The sequence below is a fragment of the Odontesthes bonariensis genome, chromosome 6 (genome assembly GCF_027942865.1).
Source record: "Odontesthes bonariensis isolate fOdoBon6 chromosome 6, fOdoBon6.hap1, whole genome shotgun sequence".
NCBI lineage: Eukaryota > Metazoa > Chordata > Actinopteri > Atheriniformes > Atherinopsidae > Odontesthes > Odontesthes bonariensis.
The window spans coordinates 7,458,899-7,477,277 of record NC_134511.1 but is presented as its reverse complement, the minus strand read 5'-3'; the positions used below and the strand labels follow the sequence as shown (position 1 = coordinate 7,477,277).

Below are 18,379 nucleotides of genomic sequence, written 5' to 3'. Positions count from 1 at the left end.
GCTGTAATGGAGTTTACCTTGGCTTGCTACTTTTATTGTTATTTTATTGCTAATTTTATCTCAAATTTTATTTTTTATCTGTGATGAAGTTATTCTTATTGCTATTTTATTGATGACTCTCTTAATATGTGATGCAGTTGCTATTGTGAAGCACTTTGGTCATCTGAGGTTGTTTTAATGTGCTATTTAAATACATTTTGAATTGAATTGAAATGCACAAACATCTAAGGAGCCTGAAAGCTCCTAAACCAGTTAGTCTTATATTACCCTTTCGTTTATCAGTTTTAGACGAAAACACCTGCTTGACTTAAAGTGAAGCTGGAGCAGAAGGAAAACGAGCCGAAAAATCAAGTGCGTTTAAGATTCATATATAAATCGAATATATCGTTGGAAGTTTTAAACGGCTGATCTCAGAAGAGGAGGCGCAGATAAAGCAGCGGGATATCTGAGATGCAGGAATCTAATGCTCCAGGGCAGGATGAGATCGATCGTGTCTCGACCTGATCTGACTAGAATTAATACTGCACAGGTTCCAGGGAACTGAACCAGTGAAACTCAAATATTTCATTAATTTATTCATCACAGTTCTCTGAAAATAACTATTGAGGAAAAATTGACACACAATATTTTTTTTTTTTTTTACATAAGTTCCCTAAACTGGCTACCAACTGTGGGTTGTTTTTCTTTTTTTAAATTTATTTCACACAAGAGGTAAAAACTCTGTGTGGGTGTTTTAAAGAACAAGCTGAAAACACATGTTACTTCCAGAATGTTTGAGTTTGTAAAACTGTCATTAAATTTGTTTATTTGTGTTCTGAAACGAGACTTTTTCTCATTTTAAAAGGGCTAAAAGTCTGTATTTTTAAGTCTAAAGGTAGAATATAAACAAGACCGTTTTTATTTCACATTTAATTGACATGAAGTTGCCCTGGGTGTCACTTCCACTTACATAAACACATTACATTTTCTTTCTCAAGATTAACGCTGACATCAACCTGGAAGTTCGTGACTTCTCTAAAAACGCGGAACAATCAACACTCAGTCTTTCTGAACTGTAACATCCTGTGATTTCACCAACAAAAATGACCACAAGGTCACAACTCTGAGTGACAAAAAGCCCAGTTTGGAAAATATCCAAAACTCCCGCTTCAAAGAAGAGATATTTTTAGAATCCAGTCAAATTCTGTTCAGAATGACATTTATTTAACCTGTGGCTTTTGTTCAAATTCTAGTTTTGATGTGTTTGACTGTTTTTGACAAACTCCCTGAGAAGAAGGAGGACAGATGGATGCTGTATTCACTCTTATTTCTGTTTCCACAGATGTAGACAGTCTGAAGATTGAAACTTAATTCACTCTGAGGATAAGCAGGATGTGTGGAACACAATAAACCCGCAGAATGACTTCTGTTAGTAATTCTGTTGCATTACAGGTCTCTGCCATTAAATCTGTTAGATTGTCCATTTCTTTTCCAGCTTCTAGCACAGCAGGATGTTGTTTAACTGCACTTTCACTCGTTCTTGTCACTCAGCTTTCCTGCATTGAACCTGAATGTATAAATAAAACTTTAGGGGTTATTTGAAGGTTTCCAGTAGAGCAAATGTCACATATTACTGAGCACAAAGTGCGTGGTGTTGTTTTTACAGTAAACTTTATACCACATGGATGACATGTGAATGTGATGTTATCAGAGCAAACATCAAAAAGATGTGTGAATATATGGCTGGAATAAATAAACCTATTGATCAGATCAAACCTTTTAACTTCACATATATATGAAATGTACGGAAGCCCTAAACGGCCATAGATACATACATTTTATTCCATCCGTTTTCCCGTGATTACGAGATAAATAACTTGTGATCTCGAGAAAACGATAACGGCATGATTGGTGTGTATTAATGTTTGATTCATAGGCTACTTTATTCAGTTTTCAATGAAAAGGGGGTAAAAATGGGTACACGTGTACCCATTTTTAGAAAACGGAGGCAAATTATCTCGTTATCACGGGAAAACGGATGGAATAAAATGTATGTATCTATGGCCGTTTAGGGCTTCCGTACATTTCATATATATGTGAAGTTAAAAGGTTTGATCTGATCAATAGGTTTATATATTCACACTTTTTTTTTATGTTTGCTCTGATAGCATCACATTCACATGTCATTTACGTGTACCTTTGCCAGAAATACATATAAACACATATAAACAGGGGCGGACTGGGGAGAAAAAGTGGCCACCATCTGTAAATTAACTCGTTATCTCGAGAAAACCATCAAAAAAAAAGTTTATACATAGCCCGCTCTGGGCTTCCACAGAAGGTAACATCTGCTTTATGATCTGTTATTATATTAATTACGGTGTAATCATTTAAATTATTAAACAGACTAATCAACATTTCTAATGTGACAATTGTGTTTAAGTAGCTACTAACTTTCTCTGTTTAACTGAAATTCCTCCATATGGAGGCTTCACCAAACCCCGGTGACTCACCTGCTCTGCAGCCTGCACAGGGCGGATTCAAAGCGGCTGCCGCAAAGCGCACAAGTATGCACATTTTTCGGTTATTTTCTCTCTTGAGCAATAAAAGGTTCGCTGGCTCAACCTCAGGGAGTGGCCTGCGGTTTATGGGCGTTTCACACCTAAGATATAAACCTGTGCTCTCGGTGGTTTCAGACACATCTGACTTACAAAGATCTCTGAGAGAGTCAAAAAAGGAAAAACTTGACAGAAAAAGCGACAGAAAACTCCGAGAAAAAAAATGTACACGCGGTCAAACAGCATGACTCTGACTGTTCAGGAGAAATTCGCCTTCTCCGGGGTGGCCACCCGGAGCACGGAGCCCGAGGTGTTCACCTTCGAGCGGATACCGGCCCAAGCCACCGCCGTGCGCTCCTACGTGCCGGTCCGGCCGAAGAAGCGCTGCACCCGGGTGATGTACCCCGCTAAAGTCCGCATGCACCTTCCACCACCGGAGAAGAGTCAAGCCAAGCGCTGGTTGGTGATCCTGTGCCTGGTGGTGCTGTGGCAGATCTACACCGAGGAGCCCTGCGCAGACGCGCCTCTGGGAGTCTCGGACGTCTCCATCAGCGACTACCAGGGCTTCTCCTTCCAGTCGGCGGAGGAGCAGGCGGCTCTGGCAGACCTCAGCGTCAACTCCGAGCTGCTGTCAACCAAGCCGAGCAGCTGTGACGAGGCCGCCTCATCCAGCGAGCAGATCATCGCGGACACCTCCGACAGCAGCGGTGCGTTCGAGCAGAGCGCCGGGAAGAGCTACATGGTGGCCCTGCTGGTCTACCACAGACTGGGCAACGACAACTGAGCGTCCCAGGACTGGTTTAACTGTAACCCGCCCGTGTCTGGGCTCCTGGGATCGAAGATGAACCCAGCTGGAGTTGATCTCTGAGGAACAGCGGTGCGTCCTGCGCGGCGCAGCCGGGGAGGGTGCTCCATGCGTCGGCCTCTCCCCCACCAGCAGTCCCCCTCTCAGCAAAGGATGACCTAACAGCCTGGAAAAGGAACACTTGAAAAAAAAAAAAAAAGAAGAACTGTGAACACTAAAATACTGAAACTTGAACTCCAGAAAACTTGAACTGATCTGTGTGATTTTCACAAAGACTAACAACACTTGTGTTATTTTATTATAAGTTGATTTTTTTTGTCATGAAAACTGTCACACATGTTGGCCAACGAGCCTGAAACTGACACTGTCTGTTATTGTCAATGTTTTATTTAGTTATTTATTCTATTTGCTATTTATTGACTGATAATAATTTTAATTAAAAAAAATTACATTAACTTCCTGTTTCCTGCCCCTTCATTGAAGTGTTTGTTGGGTGTTTTCGGTTGTTTTAACTCAATGTTGAATATCTTGCAGCTGCATCATAATCAGCACATATGCATCTTACATATAATTTAAATCCTCTTCCAAAACAGTTTTATATAACAAACCGCAATAAAAACATGTATTTTTTAAAGATATTTTCTGCTGAATCAGTTTAAATCCCCCAAGGCTGCATGTTTCTCCTCTTTGCAATAACAATTGCCCCCCAAAAATCTAGGAAATAAGGTTTTACATGACATATTAAATAAAAGATGGCTTGTTAATTGAGCTTTTGCAAACACTCAGGAAATATATTTAGCTGCAAGCCACATGCTGAAGCATTGAGCCATCAGAGATTTTAAAAGCAAGATTTAATAAAAGGGATTGAAACATAAAGGCTGCCTCAGTTTTCCTTCGTACGGGCTCTTGATGCCTTCGTTTCCATTTTGAAAACAAAGCTTGCTTTTTCCTCTTTCATATGAACCCCAAACCAAACATAAAATTAAAGAAAATTAAAGAAAATAAATCATAAAATAAAACAAAACAAAACAACTGGCCAGTTGGTATAACCCTTGTTTTTAGGACAATACCAGAATAGTCACCGACATGCTGTGCAGCATTAATGAGAAGTCCAGTACCATCACCTTATTTTGCTGTGGAAAAAAAACTTCTAAATCATTTAGAGAACACATCAACTTAACCCCTGAATTTATATAGCTGTATATAAAAAAAATGTTTTGTGTGTGTTTTAGCCTTTAAGTAGATGGTAAATAATGCTGAGATTATTAATTTGACTTTTGCACAAAAAATAAATAGAAATTTTGGTATGTTGCAAATTTGCGACAACAGGCATAATGGTCAATAATAAGATAACAACAAAGGTGAAAAAACAATGTTTTTTTTATTCACCCTTTTTTTTTTTTTTTACATATTTATTTATATAAAGGTTCCTAGGTCCGTACTGAATATGGACTAACCGGCATTGGGGGAATAAAGATGCTATCTTGCTGGTTGATTGAGTCAAACGGTTTGTAGCATATATGCGACAATAGGCGTTAAGGGGTTAAAGATCTCATTATAAGATATTTTCCTAACAGAACACTTTGTTCCCAAACTGCAGGTTTACTTGAGGTTCCCAGAGTTTCGAAAAGTAGAATGGGAGGCAGAGCCTTCAGTTATCAGGCCCCTCTCTGTGGAATAAGCTGCCAGTAAATGTCCGGGAAGCGGACACCCTTTCCACTTTTAAGACCAGGCTTAAAACTTTCCTTTTTGATAAAGCTTATAGTTAGGGATGGCTCAGGTGATCCTGAAACATCCCATAGTTAAGCTGCTGTAGGCCCAGACTGCTGGGGGGCTTCATCTGTCACACCTTTCCTCACTTTACTCTCTTTTTCCCCCGTTTAATTTCTCAAATGATATTATGTACATGTGACATTATTGTGGTCATTAACTCGTGTTTCCCTGTTCCAACAGATATCCTTTGAATGGTGTTACAGTGCCCCCCCCCCTCCCCCCCTTCTGTCTTCTCAAACCCCAGCTGGTGGAGGCGGATGGCCGCCCTTCCTGAGTCTGGTTCTGCCAGAGGTTTCTTCCTGTGCAAAGGGAGTTTTTTCTCTCCACAGTCGCCTCAGGCACTCTCAGGACGGGAGATTGGACTGAAGACAAGTTTCAGTGCAATCTGTTGGTTTCCTTTGCCAGGAAATTGTTTTTGAATTGGCTCTATATGAATGAATTGGATTATTTCGTAAATAATTATGATTACAATGAATTGAATTCCAATTGTCTTTATTATTTAAGTGCCTTGAGATGACATTTTGTTCTATTTGGCGCTATATAAATAAAACTGAATTGAATTGAAAATGAATCAACACAGAGACAAACACAAGACAATGCAGAACAAAAACAAAAGAAGACAAAAACACACACAGAATTTTTGGGAAAACTTGAGAAGTTTCTACGTCTGATTGTCTGCGGGTGTTGGACGTGAGTTATGTTTTAGAGTCTGAGGTAGACGGCATACCGCTCGGGAGGTTTCCACTGCTGCTCACCGTGTCAGCACAGACATACTGAGGATGTTGGAGGGCATTTGGGATTGTCGCAGCATTCCTGAATGGTTCCCACAAACTGTGGGAAAAAAAAAACGTGTGTCTGCAGAGTCGCTTTCATTTCTTTACAGTCTGAGTCATCATAAGCGTGAACTGCTGCAGCTTCAAGTTACATCACAGATTCATCCAGATGAGTCGTGTCTGGCAGCCCTGCAGACTGTTGTTATTTCAGTGATTAATATCCAGCAACTCATTGCTGTTGCATATACATTGGTCATCATTCTCAAAGCATTACCTCATGGGTTAAGGTATTTGATGCATTCATGCTGCTTCCGCTCTCTGACTGAGATAAACCAATCGCCTCGGGGCATCTGGGAAAGACCTTTTTGGTGTTGATGTTGACAGTTACCATGTGCACGGGATCGTCACTGAGTCCCACTCACACACAGGGAACATGACGGGGCTGGAAGGCATGGGGTGGAGGGCTGAGAAAGAAGCTTCTGTTATTCAAATGTTCCAAACTGGATTTCCTTCCATCCATCTGCGCCACAGAGCTGCTTCCACCCGGATACGTTCCCAGGTGTGTGAACAGGACCGAGCCCCGGTCATCACCCACAAAGTTGGTTTAAATTAAACTGTTACGTAATCAATACAAGAATATCTGGGGTCCAGAGCAGATCTGAAGTCATCTCACCCTCAACATCACAAATGTTTTTTATTAGGGCTGGGCAACGATTAAAATTTTTAATCTAATTAATCACATGATTTCCCTGATTAATCACGATTAATCGCATTTGTACGCAAAATCCAAAAATTGTTAAATTTACAATCTTAACTTATGAGGGCCAGAATGACGCCGTTTTGAGAGAAAAAACTGTTAAAGAAATACCAAAGATATTCCACTTACTGCCTTTTGTTGACAAAGTTGTGGCTCAGTATGAATTTTGGTACAATTTATTGTATTGTATTGAATTTAGATAAGATAAAAGTCTTAGTTTTAACAGACAGTTTAACCAATTAAACACTGACAATAGATGTCTTTAATATCTTTCAAACTGCAGCAGGCAACAGGAAGCCACTGTCAGTCACTCTGATTAAAACTAGGGCTGGGCAACGATTAAAATATTTAATCTAATTAATCACATGATTTCCCTGATTAATCACGATTAATCACATTTGCACGCAAAATCCAAAAATGAATCCAAAAGTAGTGTATAGCTTTTAGCATTTAGTTTTATTTTAAATGTGCTGCCATATGAATGAAAGTGCCATAACATTCACTGCATGAAAAGAGGGATTTACGGATGTATGTGGCCCCTTACATGTCCGCATACGTTGAGCCCCTGCATTTGCGGTGGTAAAAGTGAAAACTTGGCCCAAATTGTCGCAAATTGACCTGGCAACTGCTCCCCCATGCCCCCCTCCCCTCCCCTACTTAGGAGAGCCTTTAATATGTAAATGCCAGTGATCAGGTCAGGAGCTGCCACAGTCATTTTCAAGTGGGGTGGGGTGAGGTGAGGTGGGGGGTGGGCAGGCCTGTTTCTACACGTTCCTGACCATCACCTCCAACTCCAGCCAAGTTTGTTGCTGTGTTGTCTTGAAAAAGAAGAGGTGCACGCTGTCTGCTGGTGACAGGTGATGCATATCTGTTTTTTTTTCCAAACACCTCTTTTGTAACCGCTTTTTGTGGGCAAAATTCAAGGATTCAAGGTTTCAAAGGTTTATTGTCATGTGTGCAGTTAGAAACGTGTTTCCCTGAACAATGAAATTATTTTCTTTGTTGCCCGCACTGGATGTCCAAATGTATAATAATAAAGATAAGATAAAGATAAAATAAGCATGCAACAGCAATATTCTAAAAGGTTTCTTAAATAAAATAGAAATATAGAAATAAAAATATAGAAATCTGGCCTGTATACATAATGTGCAGTAGTGCGCTCAGTGTTTTATTGTGTATGGCTTAATTCGGTGTCATAATGGTCACAATATCGCCGAGGTCTTTTCTTTGTCCTTGCAGAGTCCATTTTTGTGTCAAAACAGTGCAAATTGCCAGCTGTGGTCAGACAACATTAAATAGCAAAAGGACGGGAGGTTGTCTCGCGAGTATTCCGTGTAATGACGTATACGCATATGATTGGTGGAGCTTAACGGCTCGCATAAGCTCTCGTTCAATCACGTATGAGAAACATTGTGTCGTGCAGTGTAAACAAAAAGTTTAAGGAGCAGATCTGGCGGCAGAAAGACAGACAGAGTCCCGTACTGTGAAAACTGCCCTGGTTTGTGGCTGGAAGACGACTAGCTTTCAACTCCCCAGCAACTCTCTGCGGGTCTACAGGTTTGTGTGTTTTTTTCTACTTGCACATGACCATTTGATTGTTTAATTTTAGTCTTGTTGACACTGTACAGCACTTGGGACAGTTCTCGCTGATTTTAAATGTGCTGTATATTAAACTTACTTACTCACTTGCTTACAGGCAGATAAAATGAAAGTCCTGTTGAATGCTATGACCGGGATGTCTCGTATGGTGGCCAGCACTGTGGATACGGTCGTGGAGAGGGTGCTGGATGGAATCGACCAGAGATTCGCTAGGTTGGAGGTAAGATGGCCGTCGAGAACGGACTGAAGTTACATTCCAGAGAAGTTGAAGAGCGCACCCCCAAGAGAAGGCGGATACAGAATCCGAAAATCGCGGTAAGAGTAGGTTATTGACTGTGGCTTTAGGCTAAACTCAACTTAATTGTGTCCATCACGTGAAAACCAGTGTGAGTTGCTTTATTTAAAAAAATGAATTTCGTGTTTTCAATTTATAGGAAGCAGTTCGCCGCCTGCATAACTCACCGTGGCATTATAATCCAGGTCAAGGGTAAGAATAAGTGAATGTTCTCCCAATATCTAGTTGAGTTGGACCCGATGTTACGTTAATGCAGTTTTTTTTATTAACCATAGGCCTGTTGTTTTTACAGGCTACTGTCACCTCACAATATGGATGTAACGAGTCGCTTGAAGGAGGCGGTGGCAAACAGTCCGAACTTCAGAGAGGCAGACGGGGACACTATCGAGGGTGAGCGGCGCTGGCTTTTACCCCGGCTGGCACTGATACTTTTAAGCACTGGTCATTTTATTCATTCTTCTTGTTTGTTTTTTTCAGCTGCGTGACGGACCTGTGTGCTGTGCTACAGGCGCGTCTTGAAGCCAACCCGAAATACTCACAGTCTCACCACAGAAGAGTGAAAGAGAGTAAGAACATATGTCAATATGACTTTCGTTACTTTATAGACAAGTTGTCAATATGCTGTGCATGGATTATTTATTGGTTATTCCAACAGCTCCCAGAAACCAGCTTCTGATCCAGGGTGAGGACGTCTGACAACTCCGCAGACTCTGCAGGGACCGGAGGAATGCGGATTCCAAACCGCGGCGTTTAGACTTATTGTGTATATCGTAGGCTACAGCAGTGTGTGTGTATATAGTTTTCAATTCTTTATTATCAACATGGTTCTTATTACAATGTAAGCTATGTACATTGTGTGGTGTGGCAATAAAAGCGCTTTAAAAAAAAAAAAAGTTTTCTTTTTCATTCTCAAGAGAATCACGTCATTCATGCCTGCATTAGCCTAGTCATAGTGCAGCTTATAAGAATGGCGTGAATATATGAAGTACACAAACATCCCAGAAATATTAGTAATCATAATCACAATTATTAATCATAATTGCTGAATGATATGCCCATATAAAGTATGCATATATTAACCTTATTGGCCAATGGGCGGACAGCTTTACAGGAGCTTTTTTATGTAATCACGTGCCTTTTTCGTCCAATACCAGCGAGGCCAGTGAGAGATCCAGGCACTCTCACAGCGGGGTGCTAATGGCCCAGCGATTAGCACCCCGCTGTGAGAGCCCGCCGCGAGTCGGGTTCGTTTCCGACGATTTTCTCGCTCAACAAACTTAAAGTTTGTCTGCCTGCAAGCGCCCAGGTGCGTCCGAAAATTAGGCAAATTCGCGGAAGTTCACTGCCGTCCACAGTGACACAAATCCCTCTTTTCGTGCAGTGATTTGTTGTGCAAACACACTTTTAACATCAGCATCTTTCTGTAGTTTTTATGTAGAAGCCTCGCTCCACTGTCTGTTTCCTTGAATGACTTGCTGCTATCAGTTGTGTGTTTTGGCTTTAAGTGATATTTTAGACTGGAACTACTACGCTGAGAAGACAATTCAACTTGGCAGAGTTTACAGATGACTTTGGTTCTGTCGACTCCGCCGTCTGGAAGAACTTTAAAATGAAAACGGCCGAGTAAAAGTTCCGTACCCTTCTCCATGTTTGGTGGTTTCGCCGATTACTTATTTTCCAGCAGACAGCAACAGACTTTTACAAAATAAAAGCGTGTGAGCAACAGACTTTTACAATAATAAGATAAATAATAAAATCTGTGTTAATGCGCGATAAAATATTTATTGGCTTTGAATAATTAACGCGTTAACGCGATAATAACGATTTAACTCGAGTTAACTCGAGTTAATAACGAGTTAACTCGCCCAGCCCTAGTTTTTATTTACCCCAACACTTAGCCATCATCACAACTCTTATTGAGGTGAGTCTTTAAAGAATAAATTATGTGGAATTATTTAGTTTTAATGAGGAGTAGGACTTTAGTTTTATATAATGGGTTTCTCTCTCTTCTTCTAATTTCCTGATTCGAACATCATGGATTCTTTTCCTCTTCTTCGTCCTTCCCACTTGTGATGCACACACACAGGAGTCGAGGCATTTAACAAACTGAGTCATCATTTTGGTGATAAATGTGAGTTACAGCTGCATCACTTGTACGTTGTTGTGTTAAAATCAGCTGCTGTGTTTTGCGGCCTCTCTCAGTATTAACACTGTTAGTCATGACTTCATTTAAATTCAATGTTCAGTCTGAGTTACCTCAACATTTTTTAATAGAAAACTCCTGTTTAACCTCACTAACGGCTCCTCTAGCAGCCTCCTCTCTCCTCCAGGTCCATTTTAGGAGCCGAGACGTCCTCTCAGTATGTTGGGGACATTAATTCATGTGCCAGAGGATAAAGGAGAGAGCCGGTAGAAATTTGAGAGCTGTTCCAGCTCAGTCCGCTGGCCTAATATGGCCGTTTGTGTATTTTCAACCAATCAGATTATGCCACATCTTCAATAAGCGCCACATTGGTGTAAAATGTGTCATCCATTAAGACATCCTGTCATTTCTTCTCAGTCTTACAGCTCATGACAGAGCAAAATCAACCTAAATACTCCAGAAGTCCAAGAAAACACGAGTAAGCAACGAGGAAACACGAGCAAAAAGCTGCAGGATGATAATCAGACGGAACAACGGAAACCAAAGAACTTATATCTACGGGGAGGTTTGAAGGATTGGTTACATGAAGAGCACTGATATTGTTTTTAATAGGGCTGGACGAGTTAACTCGTCATTATCGTGTTAACCCGTTAAGTATTTAACGCCGATAAATATTTTATCGCAAATTAACACAGGTTTTATCATTTATTTTATTATTGTAAAAGTCTGTTACTTACAGGCTTTTATTTTGTAAAAGTCTGTTGCTGTCTGCTGTGGAACCGGAAAAGAAAGTAATCGGCGGATCCACCAAACCTGGAGAAGGGTACGGAACTTTTACTCGGCCATTTTCATTTTAAAGTTCTTCCAGACGGCGGAGTCGACAGAACCAAAGTCATCTGTAAACACTGCCAAGTTGAATTGCCTTCTCAGCGTAGTAGTTCCAGTCTAAAATATCACTTAAAGGCAAAACACACAACTGATAGCAGCAAGTCATTCAAGGAAACAGACAGTGGAGCGAGGCTTCTACATAAAAACTACAGAAAGATGCTGATGTTAAAAGTGTGTTTGCACAACAAATGTTATGGCACTTTCATTCATATGGCAGCACATTTAAAATAAAACTAAATGCTAAAAGCTATACACTACTTTTGGATTCATTTTTTGTGATTAATCAGGGAAATCATGTGATTAATTAGATTAAATATTTGAATCGTTGCCCAGCCCTAGTTTTTAATTAAAATAGTCCTTTGATCCTCTCCTGAAAACATTTCTCAGAGCTTGGAAACACTTAGCTCAGGCAGCTCCTTCCTGGATGTCGTTCAGTGGAGCCAAACCAGAATGCAGCTCTTCAGGTTCACAGCCTGAACCTCTAAAATTCCTTCCAGTGTCGGAACACTGCAGATCAGCAGCTCTCCATCAATGGAAGGAATTTTTTAGAAAATGTTTAGTTTCTGGCTGGATGGGACACTTTCTTTTAACAGACGAGTCTTAAGGAATTTATTTCAGTGTCTTCTTTGAACCAACTTCATGGTACATAGAACATACTAACTTACCTAGAATGTGATACGAGCAATACAGTCCAAAAAAGTTGGAATAGAGGCAAATTAAGACAGAAAACTTTCCAGTTATATTATGAAAAGAGTCCACGTTTCAGCTGCTTTTTGGGAAAAACTGACGTCTGCTTCTACAAAGAGAAAGAGAAAGAGCATCCAGGCTGTTCTCAGAGAAAGGTTTACAGCCAGCGTCTGTGATGGTGTGGGAGGGGGGGGGGGGGGGGGGGGGGGGGCATCAGGGTCCATGGCAGGGATGGCCTCATCTGTGTTTGCTTATATTTTCTAAATAGAATGAAGTTTGTCAGTGAAGAAAAAATTAAAATAATTTCCTTCAGACTTGTGTCTGTTGAATAAAAAGTTCAAATAAATTCAATTAAAGGTTCTTTTTTTAAAATTATTTTAGAACTTCCCACTTTATTTAGGACATTTGAGTTGAATATTAAAAAAGATCAATAATAATTCTGAAAGAATAACGCGTTTAAAGTCATTTAAAGCGATCCCAGATCTGTTATGCATTCATGAGCTCGTGATGTAATGGCTTCTCACACCCTCAGAGCCTCTCCTCCTCTCTGCTGCACGCGCTGCTTTGTGTTCAGAGGTTGGAGATGTTCGGGGATCCGGTGAGTCCTGCCCGAACATGTCAGAGCCTCATTACTTCTTGAATGCACACACAGCTGCAGTGGAAAACTTTCAGTCTTTTGGTTAGTTAGAGCTCTGTAAGTGTGTGCATGATTGTGCTGAACAACAACAAAAAAGGAATGTTGAATACAGCCAAGGGCAGATAAATCTGCTCAGCAGCCAATTATTCGGTTTTTACTTCTGATTAACTTTTTCAAAGCAGCTGAAAAGCGAGGTACAAAAATAAGTAAGAAAAACAACAAATACAAGACTTTTTGCTTGAAATAAGCAAAAAAATCTGCCAGTGGAACTAGTGAAAATCGGCTTGTCAAGATTTTTTTAAATAAGATGTGATATTTGGGACTTTTGAGATAAAAGTGATCTTGAAATGAGCTTAAAAACCTCTTCAAATGGAAAAAAAAAAAAAAAGCTTGTTTCATATGAAATCCGACTCAAAACAATTTGTTTTCAAGACTTTTTTAATTTAACAAGATATTCCAGATGTATTGTCTTCAAACAAGTCCCTATATCTGGCTGAAATGGTACTTGTTAGGCAGTTGTGTCTGATATTAAGTGTAATGAGATATTTTGACTAGAAATGAGACAAATATGCTTGGTAAGACTTTGTTTTTTTCCAGTGTAGCTGACAGTTAAACTAATAATGTATAAGTAAACAATCGGAAAGTTAAATAACTGAACTAAATACAACAACAGTTTCTTTTTGGGTTTCCAATACAGTCAAAGAACCTCAGCTGTGAGTGAAATGAATTCAAGTCTGTCATCCTGCCAGCTGCTGCTCAGAAGCAGAGCACATCAATTCCTTTGAGAGTTTGTGGAAGTTTTCCACTCACCTTGACTTTTACATATCTTCTAAATGTGACTCAAAAAGCAGCTGTGGTCAAAGCGTTCCCTTATCAAATCAGTCACCAAATCAGCCTTTTATCAACTTAAGAACATATCTAGAATGAAGGGTTTCATGTCGTACGCAGAGGCTCAAGTGAGATTTACAGAACATGCGTACCACACCAATCCCATCGTAAGACCGAGCGGCTGTTGATAAATCCGGCGGCTGAAATCCATCGTAATGATCCTAACCACGCCTTCTACAAAAGGCTGCACCTCTAGAATTTGCGACATGGAAAGACGAAAGGCGGCAAAGAAACGCTGTTGACAGCCGTCCCAGCTGTCAACAGCGTTGGCTATGTAAATCACAGACCGGACGAGTTATGTATTTTCCCCTACTGTGATGGTCAATAAAATGTGATAAACTCCAGATTAAATGAAATCTAAAATTGACAGATGTTTTACTTTTTCTCCAATAAGATTAGGAAGTAGTGGTCCGATATGAAATTTGCAGCTCTCCGACGCAGCATGTCACAAACGGGGGGGGGGGGGGGGGCTCCGATCCAGGGAGAGTGGCTGGCCTGATCGGAGCTACGTCTTTGCGTATGCGCAGTGTTAAAGCGCCTCTCCTGTACGGCTCATAAGCCACTCATCATTTTCCCGAAAGAAATCCTGCAGGTCCCGGAACACTCTCTCGCGCCTGATGCGCGCGTTCAGGTCCTCTAACAAAGCCAGATCTGCCATCGTTTCGCCATTACCGCGCCGCTAGAATCACCTCTTAAATAGGCGGTTGAATAATGAGCCATCACTCTTCCAATTACGGAGTTGTACTTGTTTAATTTTTTTATTTATTTAATTTGCATTTATGTTTATATTTATGTTGAAGTCAAATAAAACATGGGCCTTCTTTGAAGTGATAAGTCTGTAATTTTAACCTAGGGATTTGTTGCGACTCATGAGGCACGCACTAGTGACGCCGCTGTTTATGTATGCTATTGCAGTCACCGCAAGTCAAAATGGAAAAGTGCGTACACGGCTTCAGACCTGTCGTGGCGATTTCATCTTTCCTGCGCTCACGATGGATTTGATAAATGCCAACCTATGCGCAGAAAAGAACGTACACACAACCTACGCATGTTTTTCGTCTTACGCAAGTTTGATAAATGAGGGCCATTGTGCGACTGCTTAGAGCAAGTCAAAAAGTGGATAAACCAAAATTTCCTTCAGTTAAATCAAGAAAAAACTGAGGTAGTTGTGTTTGGCAACAAAGAGAAGAGGTTTGCTGTCAGTAAACACCTTGAGGCACTGTCTCTAGAAACTAGAGGTGCACCGAATATTCGGCAACCGAAAATATTCGGCCGAAAACGCAAAAAAAAACACATTCGGCTTTCGGCCGAAAGACAAATGAGTGGCCGAATCGGAGGCCGAATAGTGGTGACGCAAAATTATCCACTTCCAGACGGCGGAGTCGACAGAACCAAAGTCATCTGTAAACTCTGCCAATATGACTGCGGCAGTCCAATATGCCGCCCATTGATTCAATGCGAGACTCCGGTTCTTTTCACAGATATATATTAACGCCACATCAACACCGTATAACTAAATGTTCAAGTAAACAAAGTAAAAGACAACATTAGTTGTTGTAATCCTTAAAGAAATAGCATTCTTAGCATTGTCGCTGGTACCAATAAATAATCAAAGTAGTACTGGCCACTTTAGCTGCTTCTCAACCAGCGGCAGAGTCATTCCCCAGAGGCAATCTGCAGGGTCAGAACTAGGATTCTTTAACTTACACTTCTCCTCTGCATCACATTCACACAGTTACAGCAAACACCACGAAGCATGGAGTAATAAAATAAAAATAAACTAGCAGGTAACATCACGCTACAGGTGCTCCTCGGTCTCTGTGTGAAGCTCTCGGAGCTAACCGACGCTACTTCCTGTTTTACTCGTTTATACATAAAAGCATGTATTTCAAAATAAATTAAAAATAAAAACTCCTGCATTTACAGCCAAATTGAATTGTCTTCTCACCGTAGTAGTTTCAGTCTAAAATATCACTTAAAGGCAAAACACACAAACTACAAAAAATGCTGCCACTGTTCCTGAAGGAGCAGGCTACCTAGACTCTATGCCAAAAAGGACACTCAGATAATTTGTTATATTGCATGTTTTTACATTTTTGTGTTGGAACGCTTTTATAATATGTTGTATTTTTTGTTGTATGAAATGAATGAAAAAAAACCCAGAATTAATTGAAAATGGGAATTAATGAAACTTATCTGTAGTTATTAGTTATAGTTATTAGTAATAACTTTTGAAGATTTCAAATAAACATTTATTTTCTTTGAAAAACATGTCTAAACATTTATTGTAAGGCGTAGATTTAAGCAATATTTAAAAATGGTGAAAAATGTAACTTTTGATAACTTAACTGAACTGTAATATTCGGTTTCGGTTTCGGTATTCGGCCAAGTGATTAATTATTATTCGGTTTCGGTTTCGGCCACAAATTTTCATTTCGGTGCACCTCTACTAGAAATAAAGACCAAGTCCAGAACCTCGGCGTGCCGATAGACTCAGACCTGACCTTCAACAATCATATCAAATCAGTCACCAAATCAGCCTTTTATCAACATATCCAGAATGAAGGGTTATAATTTTTCACTGAAGTCCAATCAGCCACTGATCGTTATTCATTCCTGTATCATATGAAACTTAAAACAACAGACTGAGTCAGTGTCCTGAGTTTTGTTACAACTTGTTATCTTTCAATCTGGTTCAATACCCAGTTTCCCAATTTCACGTGTCAAAGTGTCATTGAGCTGCATCACTGCCCCCCCCCCCCCAAAGTGTTTCTCACTGTAAGTTACTCTTTAATCAATGTAAAGTCTTTTTCTGGAACATTTTTTGACATATTGCTTGAAATACTCTTCACACCCCCATTGCAACCAATTAATTAAAAGTTTTGACACAAAAATGAGAAGTTTTAGTGGCCTCTAGAACGTACAATCTAGAAAAAACCCTATCTAATCATACTGAACGGACCGTTAACAATGATTGGATAGTGATGCCGTCTATCAAACTGCAATCTGCTCCTCCCTCCCCCTCCTTCCCCCTGTGCGCGTACCCTGCTCCGTGAACGAATTACGCGCCCAGAAGCTTGGCAGGAAGCTAAACTAGAGCCAGCTTGGCTAGCACCTAGCATTATTAAACGTATAGTTAGCATATACTAAATACTAAATACGGCAAGATTGATGCTTGCTGTCAGAACAGTGCTCGTGCACCTTCGTGCTCGTGCGCGTTCATGTACTCTAGAGGCGTGCCTTCGGGGGGAAAGTGAAGAAAGGGGTTGGGACTTTTTACATGTGTATTTTCAAAATGCAGCTTCGCTGGACTCAAAATCCAGGATCTCCTACCCTACCTTTAAGGAGACGGCTGGCTCAACTGCAGCTCAATAGGTGTTTACACCGAAGTGATCCTGCTGATATAGTCGACTTCATCAGTGACCAGCTGAGGGGACCAGGCCGTCTCCATGGTTACCGAATGAAGCACGAGAGGTGCCGTTAAATGCTTGTCACACCAGCGGGATTTGCTTTGTGCATTTTCACAAGCAGAATTGTTACACAAACGCTCCACATTCCATGTTTGATTCATAGACTATTTATTCAGTTTGCAATGAGAGGGGGGTAAAATGGGTAAAAACCTTCGCCAGAAATACATATAAACACATATAAACAGAGGCGGACTGGGGAGAAAAAGTGGCCTCGAAAACCATCGGTAAATTAACTCGTTATCTCCAGTAAAACCATCAAAAAAAAGTTTATACGTACCAAGTCCGCTCTGGGCTTCCGTACTCACAGACTTCCGTAACTATGACGATGTTTCAGAGCCGGAAAACGAACTACAGCCGGGAAAAATTCAACGTTCTGATCGTAACTGTGAGTTGGGTAAACTAATTCATCAGTGTGTCACATAGTGAGCTGTACCTGCTGGTTTCAGGGGGGTGTTTACTCACTTTGGCCTGCTTGTTTCTGTGGTTTTTCTGTGTTTTATGGATGATGCACCGTCCAACAAACACTTTGAGTCTGCTGAGCTTCAACCACAGTATGATGACACACTCAAACCAGCAACATGCCATTTCCTCGGCGTGTGTCAGCACACGCTCTTACACACTCCTGCCAGCTGCTCACATGAAACTGCTGCAGACACTCTGCAACTAGCTGCTCTTTGAAGAAAAAAAGCTGTGAATCTTTGTGTATGAGAGCAACATCAGAGATGGCGGTGACCTCATAACCCACCGGAAGCTTCGGTCACCGTCCACCTACACGCACGTTAACAGAAACTCTCCACCTGGCCTCATGGCGTGACCATTCTTTAAACACAACAAGCAGCCACTCCAAACACACTTCAGCCTTGTTATGTCACCGGTAAATACACACACAGAGTGAAGACACTTTGACACGGCTTGAAACGTGAACAAACATTTTTCCTGATCTCTGGAGTAGGTTTCGAGTCTGTTGCACAACTTTGGTGCCGGTTGTAACTTGTTCAGTTGGTGATGTAAACTTTGAGGTAATGTTAGGGCAGCAGGGGACAAGTCATACACATCATGTTCAACTTTATACTTCCATTCTCACGCTCTGATGAGAATGTAAACCCTGCAGGTTTTCACCTCTTTTG

General features: G+C 40.7%; 1 protein-coding gene across 1 annotated transcript; it reads left to right on the top strand.

The window, feature by feature from the left end:
- The first annotated feature begins 2,649 nt into the window (after nucleotides 1–2,649).
- On the top strand, nucleotides 2,650–3,797 carry ier3 (immediate early response 3). Its single transcript, XM_075468912.1, has one exon. The coding sequence runs from the start codon at nucleotides 2,761–2,763 to the stop codon at nucleotides 3,319–3,321; it is 561 nt and encodes a 186-aa protein (XP_075325027.1). The 5' UTR covers nucleotides 2,650–2,760; the 3' UTR covers nucleotides 3,322–3,797.
- The last annotated feature ends 14,582 nt before the right edge of the window (nucleotides 3,798–18,379 follow it).

Excerpts from the sequence above, each read along its gene's own strand:
- ier3 (XM_075468912.1), top strand. The coding sequence starts at position 2,761 with ATGTACACGCGGTCAAACAGCATGACTCTGACTGTTCAGGAGAAATTC.